Source organism: Equus quagga, chromosome 13, assembly GCF_021613505.1.
Source record: "Equus quagga isolate Etosha38 chromosome 13, UCLA_HA_Equagga_1.0, whole genome shotgun sequence".
Classification (NCBI taxonomy): Eukaryota; Metazoa; Chordata; class Mammalia; order Perissodactyla; family Equidae; genus Equus; species Equus quagga.
Genome location: NC_060279.1, coordinates 96,376,141 through 96,399,275, shown reverse-complemented (window position 1 = coordinate 96,399,275; position 23,135 = coordinate 96,376,141). Strand labels below are relative to the sequence as shown.

The following is a 23,135-nucleotide window of genomic DNA, read 5'->3' as shown; positions in this document are numbered from 1 at the left end:
CTCTCTGACCAGATTATTGCTCAAGGTCAAGTCCTTTCTGCTAGTTCGCGGGGAAGATGTAAGATGCTGGAGGAACTTGGCTCAAAGACAACACACACGTACGCGCACGTGAACGCACACCACGATTACGATGAGGAGGGAGGCGGGGTAGTCACCGCCAGGCACAGGGTGTGGCCTCCCGAGGCCGCCAAAGTCTCTGGCTTCCAGGTTGCTCCTGTTTGCCCACGCCCTACCTGGAGCCCAAGGCGCTGTCTCCGCCCTCAGAACCTGGGTGACCTGGGAGACATCCGTTCGAGAGCGCGGCCTCGACACCAGGTGGCGGCGGTGGTCTGGGAGAAAGAAATCCGGCGGCGGGGAGCGAATGCTGCTTATAGGCAGGGGGAGGGGCTAGCTGCCCCGCCCCCTCCGCCAGATTTCCTTAAGGAGGGAGCCACCGGCTCCCGCCCCCAACCGGCCCAGCCGCGTGGAGCGTCTGGGAGCGAGAAGAGGGAGCCAACCTGCCGAGATGGAGGCGGGCGGCACCTGGACGCTGCTGCTGGTGCTGCTGCTGCTCCTGGTGCTGACGCTGGCGCTGCCCCGGACCTGGACGCGAGGCCACCTACCCCCCGGGCCCGCGCCGCTGCCACTGCTGGGGAGCCTCCTGCAGCTCCGGCCCGGGGCGCTGTACTTGGGGCTCTTGCGGGTGAGGCGCCAGGAGAACGCCCTGGCCGGGGGGGCGGGGGTCCCCAGGGAGAGAAACCAGAGTGCCAGGGCAGAGAGGCCTTCTGTTATCCTAGAGGAGGCAGGCGCAGGGTTCCAGTGTAAAGGGACTACGGGTGTCCTCGGGTGGGGCAGGAGCAGGGAACCAGGGCTGAGAAGGAGAGGGGTGCCTTGGGAGAGAGGATGCAGGGGGGCAGGGCTAGGAGGGGCAGAGACCTCTGCCCACAGAATCCTGGAGAGGATGTGAGAGCAGGGAAGTGGGATCCAGTAGCAGATGTCCTGGGCAGAGGGGCCCACAAAATCCTGGGAAGGTGGTGGGAGCAGGGGACCAAAACTGAGTAAGACCAGAGTCCTCAAACAGAAGGGGAGCTGCTGGTGTGATGGTGGTGAGCTTGTCCCAGGGGGAGAGGTAGCTGGGAGGTTGAGGGGAGCTATCCGGAGGAGGAAGCAGAGAAGAAAAAGGGAAGGGGCCCCTGGGGGGGAAGTGGAGGCAGAGGCTGGAGGGTTCCAGGAATCTGTCTGCAGAGAATCAAGCAGATGGAGCTCAGCCAGGAGAGAGCTGGAAGTTCAGAGAAGAGAAGGACAGCAAGAAAGAAGGCTGAGGCAGTCCCAACCTTTGCGGGGTGGGGGCAGTGGGCAGAGGCCAGAGGTTCAGACTCCTTCAGAAGGAGTCTGGGGGACTTCCAGGACATGGTGGCGAGCGGGGCAGGGGTCATAGGGACAGATGGGCAGGTGCTCAGCAGTATCTGCCCCAGAATTTGAGGGTTTAGCAGAGATTGAAAAGGGTGGCTAGTTTTGGGAGGAGGGATGGCTTGAGGAATTAAGAGAAACCAAAGCTGCAGCTGCCCATTTTTGCTGCCATATGTCTGAGTTTGGGGAGGGGGGATGGGTTCTGGGTTGTCCCAAGGTTAGAAGTTAGAGATCTGCAGGAGATAAGAGGATGGGGACTAAAGAGTATGTTGGGGGAGGGGGCTCCATGGGGATGGGGCCTGGGAGCCTGGCGCAGAAAGAGAACTGAGCCTCCCAAGGGGCTATTTCCGTTTGGGGTGGGGAGGGGACTCTTCATAGAGGGAGCAGGTGGCTCATTCAGTGAGAGGGACCGTGATAGAGCCACCTAGACTGGAAGAGCGGCAGCCCACAGCACCTGCCCCCTTCTCCCTCCCTTTCCCCAGCTGAGTAAGCAGTATGGACCAGTGTTCACCGTGTACCTGGGACCCTGGCGGCGCGTGGTGGTCCTGGTTGGGCACGAGGCTGTGCGGGAGGCCCTGGGAGATCAAGCCGAGGTGTTCAGTGGGCGGGGGATGTTGGCGACACTGGACCAGACCTTTGATGGCCGTGGTGAGTCATGAGCAGAGCAGGAGGCAGGCGGCTCCTTCATTCAGAGCCTGCCACCACTTACTGGTGTATGACCTTCATGCATGGCTTAGTGTCTCTGGGTCCAAAGTGGGATGATAACAGTGCCTATTATATAGGGTTATACTGAGGCTTGAACGAGGACTGGGCCTTGCACAAGGCAAGCACTCATTAGTTACCAGGTTGGAGCAGTGTTATCACTGCTCCAGGTGGAGCCCTGAAGGCTGTGAGGAAGGGGGAGAGCTTTCAAAGCCCTGGAAATTGATGGGCGGACACAAAATCTAAAAACTGTCCTCTGTGCTGAGACTGAAAGCAGGAAGGCAGTGCTGGGCACTGCTGGGACCACAGCAGGGACTAAACAGCCTCAGTCCTGTTCCCCCAGAGCACGTAGGCTAGGAGGTGACAGACCTGTCACTGGGCAGTGACAGTCCAGAGAGATCAGGCCTGGGATGGGGGAGGCACAGGCAGAAGGATCAGGACTAGGATAGGGGAAGCGCCGGAACTGCAGGAATGGGAGGAGGCACCTGACCCAGCCTGATTGGTGAGGGATGTCCAGGAAAACTTCCTGAACGACAGGATGTCTGAGCTGAGACTCAAAGGATGAGTGAGAATGGTGTTCCAGGCAGAGAGACCAGCAGGTACAAAAGCGTGGAGATGAAAGAAGCATTCATTCATTCGACTGACAGGTTTTCATTATGCCTGGCCCTGTACTGAGTTCTGGGGACATGGAGGTGACCAAGACAGGTACCGTGTCCTGTCTTACTGTGGGAGAGATGGGCTTGCAATAAGACAATAGAGGGAGAGAATGGAATTCTAAAATGAGAGCTACAGGGTTGAGAGCAGGACTCAGGGGGCCTGTGCTGGCCTGGGGGCTGGTGGGAGTGGAGAAAGAATCGGAGGAATCGAAAGGCTTCTCAGAGGAGGTGACATTTGAGCTGAGACCTGAAGGATGAGTGGAGTTGGTTCATCGAGGATGGAGAGGTTCATGATCCAGGCAGAGGGAACAGCAGAGACAAAGGCCCAGAGGGGGGCTCATGACACCTTTGAGGAAGTGAGAGAAGCTCAGTGCAATGGTACTGAGATGAGTAATAAAGCTGGAGAAGTCGGCGGAGCCTGGTCACGCAGGGCCTGAGTCATGCCAGTTTTGGGCTTTGGGTTTTCCTGAGAGCAGTAGATTTTAAGCAGGGAAAGAATATAGTCAGAATTAGAAGGATCCTCTGGTTGCTGTGTGGTAGCCCATGGAGGGGACTGGGCTGGACCAGGGCTCGGGCTGTGGGGTGGCTGGGAGCGGAATCCAGGGCTCTAGCCAGGCGGCAGGAGATGATGGGCTGAGACAGGAAAGAGGAGAGATGCTGAGGCCAGGTTGGGACACAGTGGAGGGGTGGGTGGGCAGGGAACACCCAGGAGGGGGCATCCAGGGGGACACCATGGGCTTGCATTCTACAGGTAGAACATTGAGCTCAGAGCAGGGAAGGGTCTGTCCAGAGCAGGTCTCTTGGATAAAGGAGGAAAACAATGTAGTTCTATCCTCCTTCCTACCTGTTCAGCCTCCAAACGACATGGGGCATGGGACCCAATGGTATTCGATAAGTGTTGGAATGGATGGATGGATGAATGGAACCCATAGTACTACATAAGTATAGGAATGGATGTATGGGACCTAATAGTATTCCATAAGTGTTGGAATGGATGGATGGATGGATGAGACCCAATATTACTCCCTAAATGTTGGGATGGATGGATAGAAGGATGGGATCCAGTAGTACTCCATAAATGTTGGGGTGGTTGGATGGATGGAAGGGAGGAGAAAGGTGAAAAAGATAAAAGGATGGGTGGGTGAAAAGAGGAATAACAAGATGGACAGTTAGAAGGAAGGAAGAAAGCTTCACTCACCCTGGTTAATCACAGAACAGGAGGAGCCTGGATAATCCCAGTTACCAATTTCGCAGGACAGTGTCACCCTCTGACCCAAGGTTAGGCGTTTATTGAGCACCTCCTGAGTCCTCATCCCTGGGCTAGGCTGGTATGGACTCAGGTCAGGGCCCAAAGTTTTCCCCTTAGGGCACCTCACTGGGAGGAAGGGGGTGACCCTGGGGAATGGGGAGAGGGTCTGGTCCCTCCTTGAGTCTACCTTCTGCACAGGGGTCTTCTTCTCCAGTGGGGAGCGGTGGAGGCAGCTGAGGAGATTCACCATGCTCACTCTGCGGGACCTGGGCATGGGGAAGCGAGAAGGCGAGGAGCTGATCCAGGCAGAGACCCAGTGTCTAGTGGAGGCGCTCCAGAAGACAGAAGGTCAGCAGGGCGGGTCAGCCCAGGATCCCCGGAGTCCTGCCTGAGTATGGGGAGGACCTTCCCACTGTGCCTGGGAGTCTCCCCTCCTGGCCCCAGGATTGAGCGGGAGTGGAAGTCTTGGACTCTGGGGCTGGGCTGGGGGCTCCATTCACCTCCACCTGTAGCTCCTCCTCCTCCTTATGTCTCTTTGTCCCTGATATTTCACATCACTCTTTCTGTCTCTTTCTCCACTTCTGTTTTTCTCTCCTGTAAGTCTGTCTCTGTCTTTTGTCTTTCTCTGTCTGGCTCTCTATCTTTCCCAGTCTATCCCTGTCTGTCTGTCTTTCTTCCCCTATCTCTCTGTCTGTCTGTCTCTCTCTCTGCTTGTCTCTTTCTGGTCCTGTCTAGCTGCCACTCTATCTCTGTGGGTCCACTCCACCTCCAATTCAGCTTCCCTCTGCCTGTTTCCATCACAACCCTCCTCCCTGCCCCCTGCCCCCCTAGGACGGGCATTTGACCCCTCCCTGCTGCTGGCGCAGGCCACCTCCAACATTGTCTGCTCCCTCACCTTCGGCCTCCGTTTCCCCTACGAGGATAAGGAGTTCCAGGCCTTGGTCCAGGCGGCTGGCAGCACCCTGCTGGCAATCAGCTCCCCATGGGGCCAAGTAAGTAAGTGGGACGCTTCTCTGGCACCTTCCCCAAGGTTCCTGCCCACCTGTGGCCAGGCCCCCATGAGAACAGCTGCCCTTCTCCCCACAGACCTACGAGATGTTCTCCCGGCTCCTGCAGCCCCTGCCAGGCCCCCACAAACAGCTCCTCAGACACTTGAGCACCCTGGCTACCTTCGCTGCCCAGCAGGTGCAGCGGCACCGGGGGAACCTGGACTCCTCAGGCCCCGCAGTCGATGTTGTGGATGCCTTCCTGCTGAAGATGGCACAGGTGGGGCAAGGGTATGGTTGGAGGGGAGGAGGGAATCCTGAACAGAGCTGATGGCCTGGCCGGCCCCTACCCTGGTGTAGCTGGGCATCTCTGTCAGGGCGCTCTCTCTCTCTCTCCCCCGCTCCATGTCTTTCTGTGGATATGTCTCTAGGTGTATGTGCATAGCGTGTTCTCTCTGTCTCTCCCCACCCACCTCCTCGCGTGTGTCTGCGTCTCTTGCATCTCTCTTCTCTCCTCCCTCCAACCTTGGCCCCTTGTTCAGGCTCCATGCTCAGTGACCTGCCACCAGCAATCCCCACCATCACTTCACCCCACCCCTTGCATCCCCCACCCACACAGGACATTTCCTGCAAATTACAATCATTTACTCGTGAAATCTTGCAATAGCAAATTATACTAATAAATTCTACTTGACTAACATTTATATTAACGTGATTAATTTAATTAACCTAATTAACGTGAGAACAGTTTATTATTCTATGAGAAAATTAGAGTTAAGGTGAATCCTGTGGAAATAGCTAGTTTTGAATTGTACAAACTTTGGAAATTATGGGAGAAATTCAGGGCCCCGTTCTTTGAATAAATGCAGTCACCCTGTTCATGGAGAGAGAGATATTTTTTCTTAACCTTGTAGCCTCATTTCTTTTTCATTTTTTAAAATTAAAAGTTTTAATTGTAGTAAAATACAGCATAAAATTTAGCATCTTAACCATTTTTAAGTGTACAGTTCAGTAGGTGTTAATTATATTCACGTTGTTGGGCAACCAGTCTCTAGAACTCTTTTCAACTTGCAAAGCTGAAATTCTATACCCATTGAACCAACAACCCCCCATCCTCCCCTCCCCTCCGTCCCTGGTAATCACCATTCTACTTTCTGTCTCTATAAATTTGACTACGCTAGGTACCTCCTATAAGTGGAATCATACGCTATTTGTCTTTTTATGACTGACTTATTTTACTTAGCATAATGTCCTCAAGGTTCATTCATGTTGTAGCATGCAACAGGGTTTCCTCCCGTTTTAAGGCTGAATAACATTCTGTTGTCTGTATATACCACAGTTTACTCATCCATTTATCCATCACTGGACCCTGGGTTTGCTTCCACCTTTTTGCTATTGTGAATAATGCTGCTATGAATGTGGATGTCCAAATATCTCTTTGAGACCCTTCCATTCTTCTGGGTTTATGCCCAGAGGTGGAATTGCTGGATTATGTGGTAATTCTATTTTAATTTTTTGAGGAACCGCCATACCATTTTCCATAGCAGCTGTACCATTTTACATTCCCACCAACGGTGACAAGGGTTCCAATTTCTCCACATCCTCACCACTTGCTATTTTGTGGGGTTTTTTAATAGTGACCATTCTCTTTCATTTTTAAAAACATTTCAACCAGAGAGAATTAATATCCAGCACGCACTTCCCAACTTCCCCAAACATTTATTTAAACTCCCTGACAGACTTGCTGTGCCGCATCCCAAGCCCGGCTGTGCTGGGCCTCTATTCCCCGCAGCCTGTGTTCTCTGAGCCCCTCCACCTGGTTTCTCGCAGGAGGAACAGGACCCAAACACGGAATTCACTGACAAGAACATGCTGATGACGGTCACTTATCTGCTGTTCGCTGGGACGATGACAGTGAGCACCACAGTCCGCTACACCCTCCTGCTCCTGCTGAAATACCCTGAGGTCCAAGGTAGGAGCCTTTTCCACCAACCAGGCTCTGGGAACAGAAGTGAGGGCTTCAGAGGGAAGGATGTTCAGGAGAGTGGACAGAGTGAGCCAGAGCCTGGAGGCAAAAATGAGCCCAGCATTTGAGGTGTCTGAGGAATGAGAAGAAGTTGGAAGGACTGCCAGTTGCAGCATGACACGTAGTGAGAAAGGAGGCAGGTGATGTCTCAGGGCCTTGTTCCCTTAGGGGTACACTGTGCACCTGATCCCGAGTAATGGGGAGCCATGGAGGGGTATTGAACAGGGGAGAGCAGGGTCAAATTAGCATCTTAGAAAAATCCTTTGGGCTGCCATGAAGAGGTAGATTATAAGGTGTGAGAGAGGATGCCAGGAGCCCATAGAAGAGGACAGGGAAGGGACCTGGGTGGGAGAAGACAGGGCCGGGCCGGGCTGTGGAGAGGGAAGAGAGGGTCAAGTAGGCAGGTGGTAGAGAATGACGGGGGAGGAAGGCATCCAGGGATAGGCCAGGGGACTGGGGGCCACTCTGAGATGGGGACAGAAGAGATGAGAAGTTATTTCAGGGGAGATGCTGAGGTCAGTTGGGGACAATTTGAGTGTGAGGGGCCTGGAGCCACCTGTGGGGAGGCCTCCAGGAGGCCACGAGACACCGGGGTCAGGACTGGAGCTGAAAGATGAACTGCAGTCATGAGAGCACAGGCAGGAACAGGCTGCAAGGGTGAGGGAGGGTGTGGGTGAGAGGCAGGGTTGGGAGTGAGCCCTGAGGAGCTCCTGCATTTCTGGGTCAGGCAGCCGCCGTAAATGCTGTGGGCCAGTGAGGAGGGCTGACTGGGAAGATGGGACCTGGGGTCTGGTGGCCTCGGTGGAATGGAGACAGCTGTGTCTTCAGCTCTCTGGGCCTCAGTTTCCTCATCTGGGAAATGGAGATAGATAATGGTCCCTACCTCATAGGATTGCTCTGGGAATTAAGAGAGATATAGGGGCCAGCCCGGTGGTGCAGTGGTTAAGTTCCCACATTCGGCTTCAGCGGCCCAGGGTTCACTGGTTTGGATCCCGGGTGTGGACATGGCACCTCTTGGCAAGCCATGCTGTGGCAGGCATCCCACATATAAAGTAGAGGACATGGATGTTAGCTGAGGGCCAGTCTTCCTCAGCAAAAAAGAGGAGGATTGGTGGCAGATGTTAGCTCAGAGCCAATCTTCCTCAAAAAAAAAAAAAAAAAAAACAGATGTAATGCCCAGCACACAGGATGTGTGGGACCTGGGCTCAGTGAGGGCTGGGGGACTCCCTCCCAGCCTGCCAGCCTCACCTCTAATCACAGCAGGTCAAGAACATGGGGCTTCCAAAGGGAGGATCACAGGGCCCCACCCCACCGCTGACCTCCAGCCCTCCTCTTCCTGGGTGCAGAACGCGTGCGGGAGGAGCTGACACGGGAGCTGGGAGATGGCCGGGCGCCAGGTCTGGGAGACCGAGCCCGCCTCCCATACACGGACGCGGTTCTGCATGAGGCACAGCGGCTGCTGGCACTGGTGCCCATGGGAATGCCCCGAGCCCTCACAAGGACCACCTGCTTCCGAGGGTACACCCTGCCCCAGGTAAGTGTGCAAGTCAGCCACGGCCACGCAGTTGTCTCTGCCTCAGGCCTGAGTCCGGTGCTCCCTGTGTATTCCTCTGACCTTCTCTGGATCTTGGTCTCTGTCTCTTCCTCTCTCTTCTCTTGCTGACATCTCCCTCTCTTGTTCTCACATCCTCTTTCTCTCTCTCATCTCCCTCTCTTTCTCTCTCTGTGTCCCTCTCTCTCTTTCTTTCTGTATATAGTTCTCTTGCCCTCTGGCTCTGTCTCTGGGCCTCAGTTTCTCCATCTGTCCAATGGATATCCAAATTCTACCTCCTCCCAAGGTGCTTGGGACAATTAGATGAGGTGGCAAGCAGGGTAGCAGTTTGAAAAGTGAGGTCTGACAGAGGCCCTCCCCCTCAGCCCCTGCTGCAAACACATCCAGTCTCTCCCTCTCCCTCCCCCTCCCTTCTCTCCCTCAGTTCCTGCCCCTTCATACAAGAGCAACTCACAGCCAGCACCACCAGGGGGCGATGTCTCCCGGGAAACGGGAGCCACCTGACCGCGAGCAGCTCCCTCCTTGAGCTTCGCGGTAGAATCAAACCCATGGCAGTTAGGGGCCGGCCCGTGGCCGGGTGATTGAGTTCTTGTGCTCCGCTTTGGCCGCCCAGGGTTTCGCCTTTTCGGATCCTGGGCGCGGACATGGCACCCCTCATCAAGCCATGCTGAGGCAGCGTCCCACATGCCACAACTAAAAGGACCCACAACTAAAAATATACAACTATGTACCAGGAGGCTTTGGGGAGAAAAAGGAAAAATAAAATCTTTTAAAAACCCAGAGCAGTTAGAATCCAGCCCTGCTGTTTTCTAGCTGGGACTTTGGGCAATTCACTCCCCTTCTAAACTGGGAACAATAATAGTATCAACTCAAGATTGCAAGGAATCTATGAGATAATGCTTGTAAAACACCAACCCAGGTCCTGGTGCAGGGGTTGGGGGTCCTATGTACACGGCAGCAGCAACTATTGCTAATGCCGTGACTGCTGCAACTCAGACAACTACTGATAACGACAATAACAGGCATCCGTGACAGGACCTGCTCTGGGTGAGGTAGTAGTCTAAATGCTTTATGTGGATATTGCCCTATTTAATCTTCAGAGCAACCTTCGCTGTTGTCATGCCCATTTTACAGATGAGGAAACTGAGGCCTGGAAAGGTTAGAAGACTTGCCAAAATCACCCAGCCTGCAAGTGGTAAAGGCAGGATTTGCACCCAGAACCTGCACTGTAACCGCTGCTGCCTGCCTTTCTCTTATTCTAACAGCAGTAACATGACCCTGTCTTTTCCTGGAGCCCCGTCACCTTCCCAGCGCAGACCCCCGACAGCCAGAGTCCCTAACAAAGTCAGTCCCTCTCCGTCTCCTCACGCTCCCCACCTTCCTTCCCCCTGCACCACAGTCCTGGGAACAGGGTAACTCTGATCTCAGCTGAAGGGGCTGCCACTTCCCCTGAACATGATCGGGGGAGCCTCCATAGACAGCCCTCTCCCGCTCACCCTTGCCTTCACCCCCCTCCAAAGACCAGAGTGGCAAAAAGCTAGACTCTGAGCCAGGGACTTAGGGCAGCCACAGCTGAATCACAACATACTCCCAAAGTTTAAAAACAAAGCGTAAAAATAACAAGCTCTGGGGCCAGCCCAGTGGCCTAGTGGTTAAGTTCATGCGCTCTGCTTCGGCAACCCAGGATTCACGGGATCCCAGGGACAGACCTACATAGCACTCATCAAGCCATGCTGTGGTGGCATCCCACGTATAAAATAGAGGAAGATTGGCACAGATGTTAGGTCAGGGCCAATCTTCCTCACCAAAAAAAAAAAAAGAATAAGCTCTGCTGTGTCCAAATGTTACCTCAGGCAACTTATTTAAGTTCTCTGGGTCTCAATTTTCCCATCTTTGAAATGGGGATCATATCAGTAACTGCTTCCCAGGCTTGTTAAAAAGATTTGGTGAGTTCATGTGTGCATGTGTGGTACATGTACCTATTACATATGGGATAATATATATAAGATGCTTAATAAAGTGCCTGACCTGTAATATGCTTAATCCATGTTGATGCCACTATGTTTTGTGAACTGGTGTCACCGACACCCCAGACTCTTGTGCTCTGCTCTCGGGAACCGAAGGCCTGGGTGGTGAGGGATATTTGTAGTTTTATTATGATTTCTCTTCAGGGCACTGAGGTCTTCCCCCTCCTTGGCTCTGTCCTCCATGACCCTGAGATCTTCAAGCAGCCAGAGGAGTTCAACCCAGGCCGGTTCCTAGATGCGGACGGAAGGTTCAAGAAGCAAGAGGCCTTCCTGCCCTACTCCTTAGGTATTTGCTGGGCCTGTCCCCTCCCGCCCTCCAGTCCTCCCGGGCCTGGGTGTGAGGCGGGCTGACCCGGCTCCATCTGCCTCTTCCTTCCAGGTAAGCGTGTCTGCCTTGGGGAGGGCCTGGCACGAGCAGAGATCTTCCTCCTGGCCACCGCCATCCTGCAGGCCTTCTCCCTGGAGAGCGCAAGCTCGCTGGGTGCCCTGAACCTTCAGCCAGCTGTCAGCGGTGTTTTCAACATTCCCCCAGCCTTCCAGCTGCGAGTCCGGCCCCACTGACCTCCACCCCACTCCACTATGTGGACCAGATGAAGGAGGGACCCTTGACAGGTGGTGGCCTCTGCGGTGGGCATGGACATGGCTGTTTCTCGAGAGCCACGAGTCTACACCGCAAGCAGCCAAATGCACACACCGATAGCTGTTTTCTAGAGTCGGTCACGCACATATTCAGCCTACACTGTCCACAGGACCACAGTCATCCACCCACGCAGCTGTTGAGACAATCACACACCCATAGACAACCATGAGGGCCATGAGGCAACTTGGCCACACAAGCTTCTTACGGGCATAAATTTAGTCTGTCTGGAATCACAACCACATGTCCAGATAACCCAACTCACACACGACTCGCTCCCCTGGACTCGCAACCCACACATGGAGTTCGGCTGCCACCTTCATAAGCTACCAAAACAGCCTCCTGTTCACCGCCCACGTGCCCTCTTCACTCCTCAGACTTACCAGTGCCACCATCTTTGGGAGCCTGGTGCAGAGAAGCACATGCCCCCTCCTGGGTCATGTCACCACGCAGACCATCCCTGTCCTCAGCCCCAGCATGCCCTCTGTCCTGTGACCACGCCACTATCCAGGCACATGACCATCACCATCCACATGCCCCCAACCACTGAACCACACAGCCAGCCCATACATGACACTGTCCAGGCTCCCGACTATCTTCCCACGGAGACACACCACTCCCGTGGAGGCGCGGCCCCAGCCTCCTCTGCACCTTCCGCTCTCAAGGACCATCCTTTCCAAGCACCCTGATCCCCAAATTCTCCCAAATAGGAGCACACCCCCAGTGTGCACAAGCCTGGGAGCCTAGTAAACTTAGACACAGGAGGACCCTCAGAACAGAGGTGCACCCTCCCACTCCTGCTTATGTAACCATGTCGGAAGCCTCCTCTGCTCCCCCCCAACACACACACTGACCCACCGCCCCTACTCTGCGTCAGAGTCCCGATTCGACCTGGTAAAAGGGGCTAGACGACCAAGGTGGGGGCCAGCTTCCAACTTCCCGTGTCAGGGAAGAGGCCAGGTCTGACGTGCCTGTGGCTTGAAGGTCCCTGTTTTGCAATAAAAGTTCGTTTCTGGCCCCTGATCTGGCCCGTGGCAGGGCCTAGCATGTGTGTGACATGTCCATCATTGTGAATAAGGGGTGGAGTTGGGGGGGTCCACCCCTCCCTTGAGGCTGGGCGGGAGCTAAAAAACATGGCCCCCGCCCACCCTGGCTGTTGACATCAGCGCCAGATGTGGAGGGGAGGCGGGGGGCCTGTCCTGGGCCTCACTTCCGGCGAGGCTAACGTGTGGGGGGCGGGCAGGGAGAAGGGACACTGGCAGCACTGCAGGGCTGGGGGCGCCCCAGCCAGAGAAAGCCCAAAGGGAGCAATCCGTGCCCTGGGAACTCTCCCAATCTGAAAGCAGATCCTGAAACGGACCCTCTCCCTACTCCAGCCTCTAGGAAACCAGAGTCATCTTTTTATTTGTTAACTATCTAATAAGGAAGTTTTCAAACACAAAAGTCGAGAGAAGAGTGCAGTGAACTTCCTGCCCATCCCCGGCGTCCTATAACCATCAACTTTCTATTTTTATTTCATCTATCATTCTCTTACGGTTATTTTAAGGCAAATCCCAGAAAATGACTGAATGCACGTTTCTGACAGTAAAGGACATTTCCCCCCAACATTTTAATATGACAGTTTTCAAGAATGCAGCAAAATTGAGGGAACTGTACAGGCCACTGTCGGCCACACTGCTTTAGCACATTTCTAAGCATCTGTCCATCCAGCTCATTTTTTTCGGCGTATCATAGAAAATTATAGACATCAGTTCATTTTCTCCCGAATGCTTCAGCAATGCATATCTCATTAACTAAAGTTTCCTCTTTTTTTTGATTTTCCATGATGCTATTTTGTTTTTTTAGCTTAAGTTTTGTAAAGATAGCACAAAACAGTGATATCATAGAGAATTGAAAGATGAGATTGGGATCAGATCCTAACTGCCACTTTCCAGCTGATCACACCCTGACTGAGGATTTAGCATCTAAAAGAGTTACTAAATTTAAAGGAGGAGATGTGAAAAATTCTGCAACCTAATAGGAATGAAATACATGCTAAGTGCTTGGATTTACTATTATTACTATTTTTAATATGTCAGTGTGATGGGAAAAGGAATGAATGAGGCTCAAGGTTTTCTTTTAAGTGAAGGCAATGACTTGCTTTCCTTTGCACTCAAAATTCACATCCAGGGAAATTTAGAATCAGAAATACCAGCAAACTCATTTTTTTAAGAAGGGATGGACCTTGCACTGCATCAGTATGAAAGTTGACAGGAGTTATGATTTCAGTAGCAAGTAAAAGAAAATATAAACTCAAAGTGGCTTAAACAATAAAGAACTATTGGACTCCAGAATAAAAGTATTTAGAATTAGTATGGTCTTCAGTTTTTTGTGTGGGTGGTAAGATGTACATCACATAATATTTATCATTTTAACCATTGGTAAGTTTACAATTCAGTGGCGTTAAATACATTCACAATGTTGTGTAACCATCACCACTTATTGTTGTTAGTGCCATCGACTCCTAGTGGCCCTGTGTGCAGCAGAGCAGAACCCTGCCCGTTCTTTTTGCACCATCCTCTCACCTCCCAGCATTACATCAGACAATGCTCTGCTGCTCTTCACAGGGTTTTCGTGGCCAATTTTTTTCAGAAGTGAATGGCCAGGTCCTTCTTTCTAGTCTAGTCTAGAAGCTCCACTGAAACCTGCCCACCATGGCTGACCCTGCTGGTATTTGAAACACCAGTGACATAGCTTTCAGCATCACGGCAACACACAGCCGCCACAGTATGACACCCGACAGACAGACAGGTGTTGTGGTTCCCCAACTGGGAAATGAACCCTGGACACAGCCATGAGAGTGCTGAATCTTAACCACTAGACCACCAGGGCCAGCTAACCATCACCACTGTACCCAAAACTTTCCATATCCCCAACAAAGACTTTACTTATTAAACAATAATTCCTCCCTTTAAAATTTACTTTTCAAAAGTCACAACCACAATACCCATTTTCACACCTATCACTGTTAGGAATTCTGCAGTACCAGTGTTCATGTGTCCCTGACGGTCACATAAATATTTTATAGTTGGATTTGTTCAAATCCAGATCCAAAGTCTTACCACACAGTGCCTTTATTTGAACCATCATAGGTCTTTTAAATCTGAAACTATTCCCCAACTTTTGTATGACACATTTCTTGAAGAAACTGGGCATTCACCCTGTACAATTTCTCATACCCAGATTTGACTGACCACATCTTTTGTGTGTGTGTGTGACGAAGATTGGCCCTGAGCTAACATCTGTTGCCGATCTTCCTCTTTTTTGCTTGAGGAAGATTGGCCCTGAGCTAGCATCCGTGCCAGTCTTCCTCTACTTTGTATATGAGATGCCACCACAGCATGGCTTGATAAGCAGTGTGTAGTCCACGCCCAGGATCCAAACTTGCAAACCCCAGGCCACGGAAGCAGAGCACACAAACTTAACCACTACACCACCAGGCCAGCCCCATTGGCTGACCGCATCTTTGTGGTGTCACTCAAGATGTCCTTCATTCCCAGGATTCCCTGTAAACTGGGAATTCAATCAGATTTGGGTTCGTTCTGGCAAGAGCTCCTCACTGGAGGTGCTGGGCCCCTTCCTGGAGCATCACATCGTAATAATCGGTGGTCCCATGCAGTGCATCCAGGTCCTGATCCCTCCATTAGAAAGTTTCCCGTCAACGTTTCACTCACTGTTCTTAGCAGAGGGACTGTTTAAAACCAAATCAGGTCTCTCCCCTGCTCAAAGTTACCCAGTGGGGAAGGCTTGTGAACTGTTGGTGAGAACGTAAATTGGTATAGCCATTATGGAAAACAGAATGGAGGTTCTTCAAACAATTAAATATAGAATTACCGTATGGCCCAGCAATGCCACTTCTGGGTGTAGATTCAAAGGAAATAAAATCAGGATCTCAAAGAGACATCTGCACCCCATGTTCATGGCAGCATTATTCACACTAGCTAAGACACAGAAACAAGCTAAGTATCTGCCAGCTGGTAAGTGAACAAAGAAAATATAAGATGTGTATGTGTATATATATAATATACATATAATATATATTGACATGACACACAGTCACGCCAATATATATTATATATATATAATGGAATATTATTCAGCCATAAAAAAGGAAGGAAGTCCTGCCATTTGTGACAGCATGGATGGACCTTGAGGGCATTAGGTTAAGTGAAATAAGTCAGACAGAGACAGACAAATACCATATGATCTCACTTATGTATAGAATCTAGAAAAGCCAAACTCTTAGAAACAGAGACAGATGTAATGTACACCACGGTGACTATAGTTAATACTGTATTGTATATTTGAAAGTTGCTAAGAGAGTAGATCTTGAAAGTTCTCATCATTACAAAAAAAAAATTTGTAACTATGTGTAGTGACAGGTGTTAACTAGACTTATTGTGGTGATCATTTCACAATATATACAAATATTGAATCATGTTGTACACCTGAAACTAATGTTCTATGTCAATTATAGCTCAATAAAAATTAATTAATTCATTTCATGAAAAAGAAACAGAGCAGAATGGTGGTCACCACGGCTGGAGGGTTGGGGAAATAGGTGCAAACGTTCAATTATAAGATAAATAAGTTCTAGGGATCTAATGTACAGTATGATGCCTATAGTTAACAACACTGTATTGTGCACTTGAAATTTATTGAGAGTAGATCTTAAACATTCTCACCACACACACACACAAAAATGGCAACTATATGAGGTGATGGATGTGTTAACTAACTTTACTGTGGTAATCATTTCACAATAAATACGTGTATTAAATCATCATATTGTACACCTTAAATTTATATAATTTTATTTGTCAATTATATCTCAGTAAATGTAGTGGGAAAATAGCCCCCAGGGGGTTCTGTCACAGTTAGAATAAAAACCAAAGTCCTCCTCACCAGGCTAAGGCGCTCTCTGATCTCATCTCTTCCCATATCGCATCCATGCCAGCCACACAGTCTTCTCCTTGAAGTTTTTCACATGCCTGCCTCCATGCCTTTGCATTGGCTGTTTCCTCTGCTGGAATGCCCTTCCTTACTTGACTTACTTGCTAATTTACTCCAGATCTTGATCATAACCTCGGAGAGGCCTTCCCGGACCACCCTCTCTAAAATAGCACTCCCATTGCTGGCTATCCCCTCCTCTGCTTTATTTTCCTTCACTGCCCATCTTGCATCCTGATAAATATTTATCTCACTGTTGCCTCTCTTCTCCTTCCAATTTGAGTTCCACGAGGGCAGAGATTTGTCCTCCTCACTGTGGGGTCCCCAACACCTGGCACGGGGAGTGTGTCTACCCATCTGCCCTTCTCATTTTTAAAATGCATTTGAAAGAAAATTGCAGGCTCACAGCAGGTGCTCAGTGAATAGCTCTTGAGTGAATGAACACAGATTCAGGTTGGCTGTGCACACAGCTGGGCCCACTGAGCCCTGGGCAGGTAGGGCCCCCAATGTGTTCCCACAAGTGGGCAGACCTTTGCACATACACATTTGCACCCCCCAAAAATGCCAGAGTTATTGCTTGTCCCCTTTGTGGTAGGCCTTTTACAGGGTGGTGGTGGATATACCCAGTCCCCGCCTCCCAGAGCTCACAGAGCAGAGGAGGAGACAAGCAGGAGACACACAGTCATGCCTATGAATGTATCTTGACAACCCATGCAGAACGCTGCCAAAGAAAAGGACAGAGTATTGGGAGTGAACGACATGGGGACCTAGATTAGACTGGGCAGGGCCAGGCAGTGACGCAATGGAGAGGGAACATTGAGATGGGGTAAGGGGTGTGTAGGAGTTGAGGACAAAGGGCTGCAGGAGGTGCCCCACAGCTGTGAGCAAGGAAAAGAAGTCTGGGGATGGGGAGGAAAGGTTCAAGGGGACATGGGGGGTCCTTGGAGGGCTAAGTAAGCAGCTTGGGGTTTTATCTTGGGAGGTTTGGAGCAAAGGAGGGAAGGAGTTTGATCTAGGATTGAGAAACATTCCTCTGGTTGTTGACAGGTTAGAGGGAGGGAGAGTGGAGACAGGGAGCCAAGGGGGAGGCCAGATCAGGGGTCCAGGCGGGAGAGGACAGGGCTGGACAAGGGTGAGGTCATGGGGAGGGAAGCAGGCCCACGTGGGAGAGAGGTTTGTCATGCTGAATCCTCCACAAGACTTGGTAACTTACTGCAGGGTAGGGGGTGTCCAGGAGGACCCTGAGGGCTAGCTTTGGGCGGGAGGATGGATGCTGAGGCCGTCACTGAAATGGGACACAAATAAGACAGCTCAGAAAGGCTGATGGTGAGGAGCCTTGAGTGCCAGGCTGAGGAGTTGGGAGCTCACTCCCAGGGCAGCAGGGAGCCAAGGGCCAAGGTTAAACAGGGGAAGGATAGGGTCAGATCTGAGTTTCAGAAACATCCCTCTGTTGCCGAATGGAAGAAGGCTTGGAGGGAGCAAGAGTGGAGGCAGGGAGGCCAGGGAGGAGGCCAGGGCAGGGGGCGGCAGGAAAGGATGAGGCTGGACTACACCGGGTTGGTGGGGAGAAGGCGCAGGTGGGAGAGACATCAGGAGCTTGAATGGATAGGACTTTGTGGTGAGCTCTAGGAATACCACTACACAAGCAGAATGGCCAAGAGCAGAGGAGCGGATGCCCACTCCCTCCTGCACAGACACTCAGGCATGCAGAGACCCCCATGTGCAAAACACAGGGGCACAGAAATGGACAAGCAGCACAACCACCTCAGAGACACTGGACCTGCAAGGACCAGGACACACAATCCCACCAGAGGGAGACAGCAGCGTGAGTGCAGAGGGAGACAAACAGATGAGATGCAAAAAATCAAGCGCACCTTGTCAGCTGTTGTCACCACGTGCGAAAAACTGCACATGTGCAGACCTAGGACATCTTCCCTCTAGCCTGCTAAGTGGGCTCTATTCTTATTCCCATCTTACAGATGGACAAACCGAGGCTCAGGGAGGCCAGTCACTTGCAAGTCACACAGTTAGTGGTAGAGCTGGGATTCCAACCCACGTCTGTGGGCACCCCCGTGGGTCCCTGTACACTAGTGCCCGGTTTCTGTGCCCATGTGGGTCTTTTTTGTATGAGGATCTATGTCTCCTCAAGTGTACCTGGGGGCTGCCCACCCAGCAGTGTCCTCTGGTTTCTGGTTTCTGAAGTTTCTCTAGGAATGGAGTTCCTGACCCAGCTTGTCTGAGTGTATCCGTGGGCCGGCAGCGTGCCCTTGCATGTCTCCTTCTGTCCCAGCCTCTGTGTATCGATGACATCTGAGTGTGTGTGTGTGTGTGTGTCCTTGTCTGAGGAGCTGTGAGTGTGAGCGGGAGTGCCTGGCTGGGGCTGGGCTGGGGGTGGAGGCAGGGGAGGGGGGCGTCGCACGGACTGAGAGGGGAGTGGAGTTCTGGAGGAATGTTTACCAGACACGAGAGAGCCCAGAGGGACAGCGCCCAGAGCCGGGATAGCGAGACGCACAGCCTCCCGCCTCACTGGCCCAGGATTGGGGGTGCAGCCGCCAGGGGCCCCTTCCCCCTCCTCAGCCTCCCTCCAGGGCCCCTTTAAGACCGGGCTGGTCCTCTCCTCTCCGAGTTAACCCCTCACAATCCAGGTGGCCCCCTAGGCTCTGACTCGGTGGGCGGAGGCAGGGAGGGAGCCAAGGGCGGAGAAAGGGTTGCCCGAAGTCTGGGAGGGAGAGAAGGAGGCAGGGGAGCAGAGAAGGCGGCCGCTGAGCAGAGCTGGCGAGGGGCCCCGCCGTGCCAGGCGGGCAGTGCCAAATCCAGGGAGCCCGGAGCTGGGGGGAGGGCCGGGGACAGCCCGGCCCTGCCCCCTCCCCCGCAGGGTGCTCAGCAACTTCTGGGGAAAGTTTGGCATCGATTGCGCGGTGCCCCGAGGATGGGCAGGGTCCCGCTGGCCTGGTGCTTGGTGCTGTGTTGCTGGGGGTGCGTGACCCCCAAGGGTGAGTGATGGGGTCCCTGTGGGGCAGGACCGCCCATGGAGGGGCTGGGGTCCGGGGAAAGGAAAGGGGATGGATGGCAGGTGCTGGGGGGTGAGTCCCCGGGCTGGTCTTGGAATTTCCTTGGGACAACAGAGAGGCAAACAGAGAGACACAGAGACAAACCAGAGAGGCCAGGGGAAAGAAAGGGACTCAGAGAGGAACACAAGGACAAGAAACAGAAACTGGAAGAGTCGGAGATGGCAGGAGATGGACACAGAGAGAGACAGACAGACAGGAGAAGCTGAGGACCCTGGGGAGAGGGGCTGAGTTGGGGGCTGCCCGCAAAGGAATCTTCCAGAAAGAATTAAGGCAGAGGGATGAGGAGGGCTCTGGAGCCCTAGGGGAAAACCCTCGTCACTGTCATGCCCCACTTGTCCCTGCCCCACGATTGTCTGTCTGTCTGCTCCATCTCAGGAGCGGGTGTCTCTGGTTCCAACTCTACCATCTCTGTGGGTCTCCATTTCTCTCTCTCTGTCTCCGTCTTTATGTCTCCCCGTTATCTACGTGTCTCTATTGATGTCTCTCTCTGTCTCCGTCTGTTTCCCTCTGTGTGTCTCTCCTGACACGTTTTTCCCTCTCAAAGGTGTTTCTCTCTTCATCTCTCATCCTCTGTCTCTCTCTGGGTCTCTGCTCCTCTGTCTCTGACTCCCCATGCCCAACTTTCTCTGGCTTCTCTCCATGTCTCTCCTTCTCTGTTTCTTTCTCTCTCCTCTCCCTCTCCAGCCCCTGTTTTTCCCAACCATCCACCAGCCTGATCTGTCAAGTCTCTAGAGACCCTAAGGGAGGGCAGTAGGGGCAAGGGCTGGCCCGCTGGGCAGTCCAGGGCGTGGGAGGCTGCCAGAACCCCGGCCTACTTCCCAACGGCCCCGAAGAATGGAGGCGGAGGCCGGACCCCAGTCCCCTGGGAAGGCTCCCATCCTCCCCTCAAAGCCTCCGCCCTCCACCCCCCACTGAGGTCACTCTACAACTATGTGAGCCTGAGGGCCTGACAGGGTCCTGGCAGCCGGTAGGCAGGCCAGGAGGGATGGAACTGAGGAGTCGGAGGGAAGTGGGGGTTCCTAAGCTGACTCTTCTCCATCTTCCTACAGGCACACAGGCTGAGGCAAATCCCTTTGTGGGGAGCCTAGGAAACATCACCGGTGCCCGGGGACTTATGGGGGCCCTTCGGTGTGAGCTCCAGGTTCAGGGGGAACCCCCCGAGGTGACCTGGCTGCGGGATGGACAGGTCCTGGAGCTGGCGGACAGCACCCAGACCCAGGTGCCCCTGGGCGAAGACGGGCAGGACGACTGGAAAGTGGTCAGCCAACTCAGGTGCCCAGCCTCCCCTCACCTGCCATGACCAGATCCCTGTCCCCCACCTCCATCACATGGTGGGTGAAAAGTAATGGGCAGGAGCCCCACTTGGGTTGGAACCCCAGCATGGTCACTCTCTGACTGTGTGGCTTTGAGCATGTGACGTAACCCTGGGTTTCACTTTCCTCTTCTGTAAAATAAGTTAATAATAGTACCCACTTCTTAGTCCTTAGGAGTTTCCAGTCTAGACCCCCCTCTTTCAGCTCTGATGACCCCTTCCCAGTGTCCAGCTCTGACCCGAACCTCTCTGTCCCTCCTCTTGCCCTGTCAGAATCTCATCCCTGCAGCTCTCAGACGCAGGATGGTACCAGTGTGCGGTGGTCCTGGGAGGAAAGACCTTCGTGTCCCAGCCTGGCTATGTTGGGCTGGAGGGTGAGCCCTGGGCTCAGAGGTTGTGGGACAGCAGGAATTCTGAGGGTCAGAGGGTTCTGGAGGATTCAGGATGTCCCCTGAGGACATACAGCCTACGAATGTCAGAGATCTTGGGGTGTTGGGAAGCTGGGAAGTCTATAAATTATTGGGGACAGGCCTGGGTGAGACTGTATGTCCTGGAGAAGACATCTTGGGGCTTGTCAGATGTCCTGGGGTCAGACATGGTGGGGGTAGGACACTCTGGGATCAGATAAGGGGTCAGAGGCACGTCTTAGGCCTCTCCCTGACCCCGGGGACCTCGCTCTCCTCATTGGTCAAAAGGGATGAGGAGTCAGATATTCTGGAAAAGAGATATGAGGGGCTCAGATGGTCTGGGGATCAGACATTGGTCGGGGGGAATCATATATTGGGATCATGTGCCCTAGGGGTAGGGCTGAGGGGTCAGACATCTGAAGGCAGTTCAGGTGTCCTAAGGGATCAGACATGGGAGTGAAAGACCCTGCAACCTGCAACACCCTAGTGGTGAGTGGGACACATGGGGGGCTCAGAGGGACCCCAGCCTCTACCACCAACCCCCCCGCCAGGCCTGCCTTACTTCCTGGAGGAGCCTGAGGACAGGGCTGTGACCGCCAACACCCCTTTCAACCTGAGCTGCCGGGCCCAAGGACCCCCAGAGCCCGTGGACCTCCTCTGGCTCCAGGATACTGTCTCCCTGGCTCCAGCCACAGGCCATGGCCCCCAGCACATGCTGCGTGTTCCAGGTGAGTCTGGGGGAGTGGCCAGCTCAGCGCAGAGGGCCAGGCAGGATGAAAGTGGGGAGCAAGGGAGCCCTGCTTGCCTCTGAGTGAGTGTCTGCCTGAGCCTTTCTGTCTCTCTGTCCCTGAGTCTGTCTCTCTCTGTTTTCTCTCTTTGTCGCTGAGTCTGTCTTTCTCTACATCTCTGTCTCTATTTCCTCTTTTCTCTCTGTCTCTTTCTCTCTGTTCTCCATCTGTCTCTGTTTCTCTCTGTGTGTGTCTGTCTCTCTGCTCTTTCTCCTTCCATTCACCCTAGCTTCTCTGAATAGAATTCTTTGTCCTGGGTTTTCTCTGAGCTGTTCCGTGGCCCAAGTGTGTGTGGGCCTGGTGCCCCTTTGTCAGCCCTTGACCCCAAGCAGGGCACCGGAATCAACTATGACCTTTTCTCTCCCACCTCCTCCCAACCTGCCCACCTCTGGACCCAAAGAGCCCAACTCGGGGGACAGAGGTGAAAGCAAAGAGAGGAGGAAAAAGTGGGAAACAGAAAGACAGTTACAGAGAGAGAGAACAAGAGACACAGGAAAGGACAGACCACAGAGGTAACCCAAGACAGGACAGGGAGGTCTCAGTGACAGATGAAAGCCGCCCAGCCTCGGGGTGACCATCCCCTTCCATATCACACAGATGGGACAGGACCTAGTTTGGGGTCACACAGCAGTCAGAGGGGGAGCTGGGGGACCCTGGGCACAGGGGGTTCCCCTCACTGAGGAAGGAGAGACAGGAACACAGACGGGGGAAGCTCACTCAGAGGAAGGCTGCTAGACCCTGGAGGGCATCAGCTTCTGGCACCCCCAACCTGCTGCCTCCTCTGCTGGAATGGGGAGGGGACTCCAGATGAGGGTCTCCCTGGGTCAAGGGAGGTGCCCACGTTCCCAGCATTCCGGGGGCCCTGAGTGTGCAAGGAAGCGGTGATGAGCATGCCAGCCCCCAGAGGGGTGACTCAGGCCGGTGGCTCTGGAGCCTGAGTCAGCCTGGCACGACCCCACAGAAGGAGAGGGAGAAGATGGTTCCCTCACTCCATCCCAGGAAAAAGGAGAAATGGGGGAGCACAGGTGTGAGAGGGCCTACGTGTGTATCAGTGTGTAATGGAGCTGTCAGGGAGCGGTCTGTGTGCGTGTCTGTGTGATCTGGGCATGTGCACGTCCCACTGGATCTGTGTCTCATTGCGTCAGTCAGCATCAAACTCTTTGTATGAGGGTGTGCCTTAGCGAGGGCCAGCTTCTGTGGATGTCTCAGTGTGTGTGTGTGTGTGTGTGTGTGTGTGTCTCACTAGGTATGTGTCTGTCAGCTTGGCTGTCTGTCCCACTGTGTGTTTGGGTCTTTATAGTACGTCTCTGGAAGTTTCTCAGTGTGTGTCACTAAGTATACTAG

At 53.1% G+C, this 23,135-nt stretch overlaps 2 protein-coding genes across 4 annotated transcripts in view; both read left to right on the top strand.

The window, feature by feature from the left end:
- The first annotated feature begins 353 nt into the window (after nucleotides 1-353).
- Nucleotides 354-12,247, top strand: LOC124249491 (cytochrome P450 2S1-like). 2 transcript variants are annotated; one of them, XM_046680484.1, is made up of 9 exons: nucleotides 354-682; nucleotides 1,872-2,037; nucleotides 4,195-4,344; nucleotides 4,828-4,988; nucleotides 5,083-5,262; nucleotides 6,813-6,954; nucleotides 8,355-8,542; nucleotides 10,732-10,873; nucleotides 10,967-12,247. In XM_046680484.1, exons 1-9 carry the CDS (start codon nucleotides 506-508, stop codon nucleotides 11,146-11,148), a joined length of 1,488 nt encoding a protein of 495 aa, XP_046536440.1. In that variant the 5' UTR covers nucleotides 354-505; the 3' UTR covers nucleotides 11,149-12,247. The 2 variants fall into 2 exon arrangements, with proteins under 2 accessions (XP_046536440.1, XP_046536439.1); XM_046680483.1 differs by lacking the exons at nucleotides 354-682; nucleotides 1,872-2,037 and adding an exon at nucleotides 2,398-2,796.
- A 6,570-nt stretch (nucleotides 12,248-18,817) lies between these two features.
- LOC124250675 (tyrosine-protein kinase receptor UFO) overlaps nucleotides 18,818-23,135 on the top strand; it is a 28,098-nt gene continuing 23,780 nt past the window's right edge. The window contains exons 1-4 of one of the 2 annotated variants that reach the window (XM_046682781.1): nucleotides 18,818-19,206; nucleotides 20,334-20,556; nucleotides 20,870-20,970; nucleotides 21,555-21,731. In XM_046682781.1, the coding sequence (XP_046538737.1) occupies nucleotides 19,143-19,206; nucleotides 20,334-20,556; nucleotides 20,870-20,970; nucleotides 21,555-21,731 (565 nt within the window). In that variant the 5' untranslated portion in view covers nucleotides 18,818-19,142. The remainder of the gene's footprint in view (nucleotides 19,207-20,333; nucleotides 20,557-20,869; nucleotides 20,971-21,554; nucleotides 21,732-23,135) is intronic. The other variant, XM_046682782.1, reaches the window with a different exon arrangement.

Bases quoted from the DNA above. Each gene is read 5' to 3' on its own strand.
- LOC124249491 (XM_046680484.1), top strand. From the start codon at position 506: ATGGAGGCGGGCGGCACCTGGACGCTGCTGCTGGTGCTGCTGCTGCTC. The intron at 2,038-4,194 runs GTGAGTCATGAG...CCTTCTGCACAG, and splicing joins CCAGACCTTTGATGGCCGTG to GGGTCTTCTTCTCCAGTGGG. The intron at 4,989-5,082 runs GTAAGTAAGTGG...TTCTCCCCACAG, and splicing joins TCAGCTCCCCATGGGGCCAA to ACCTACGAGATGTTCTCCCG.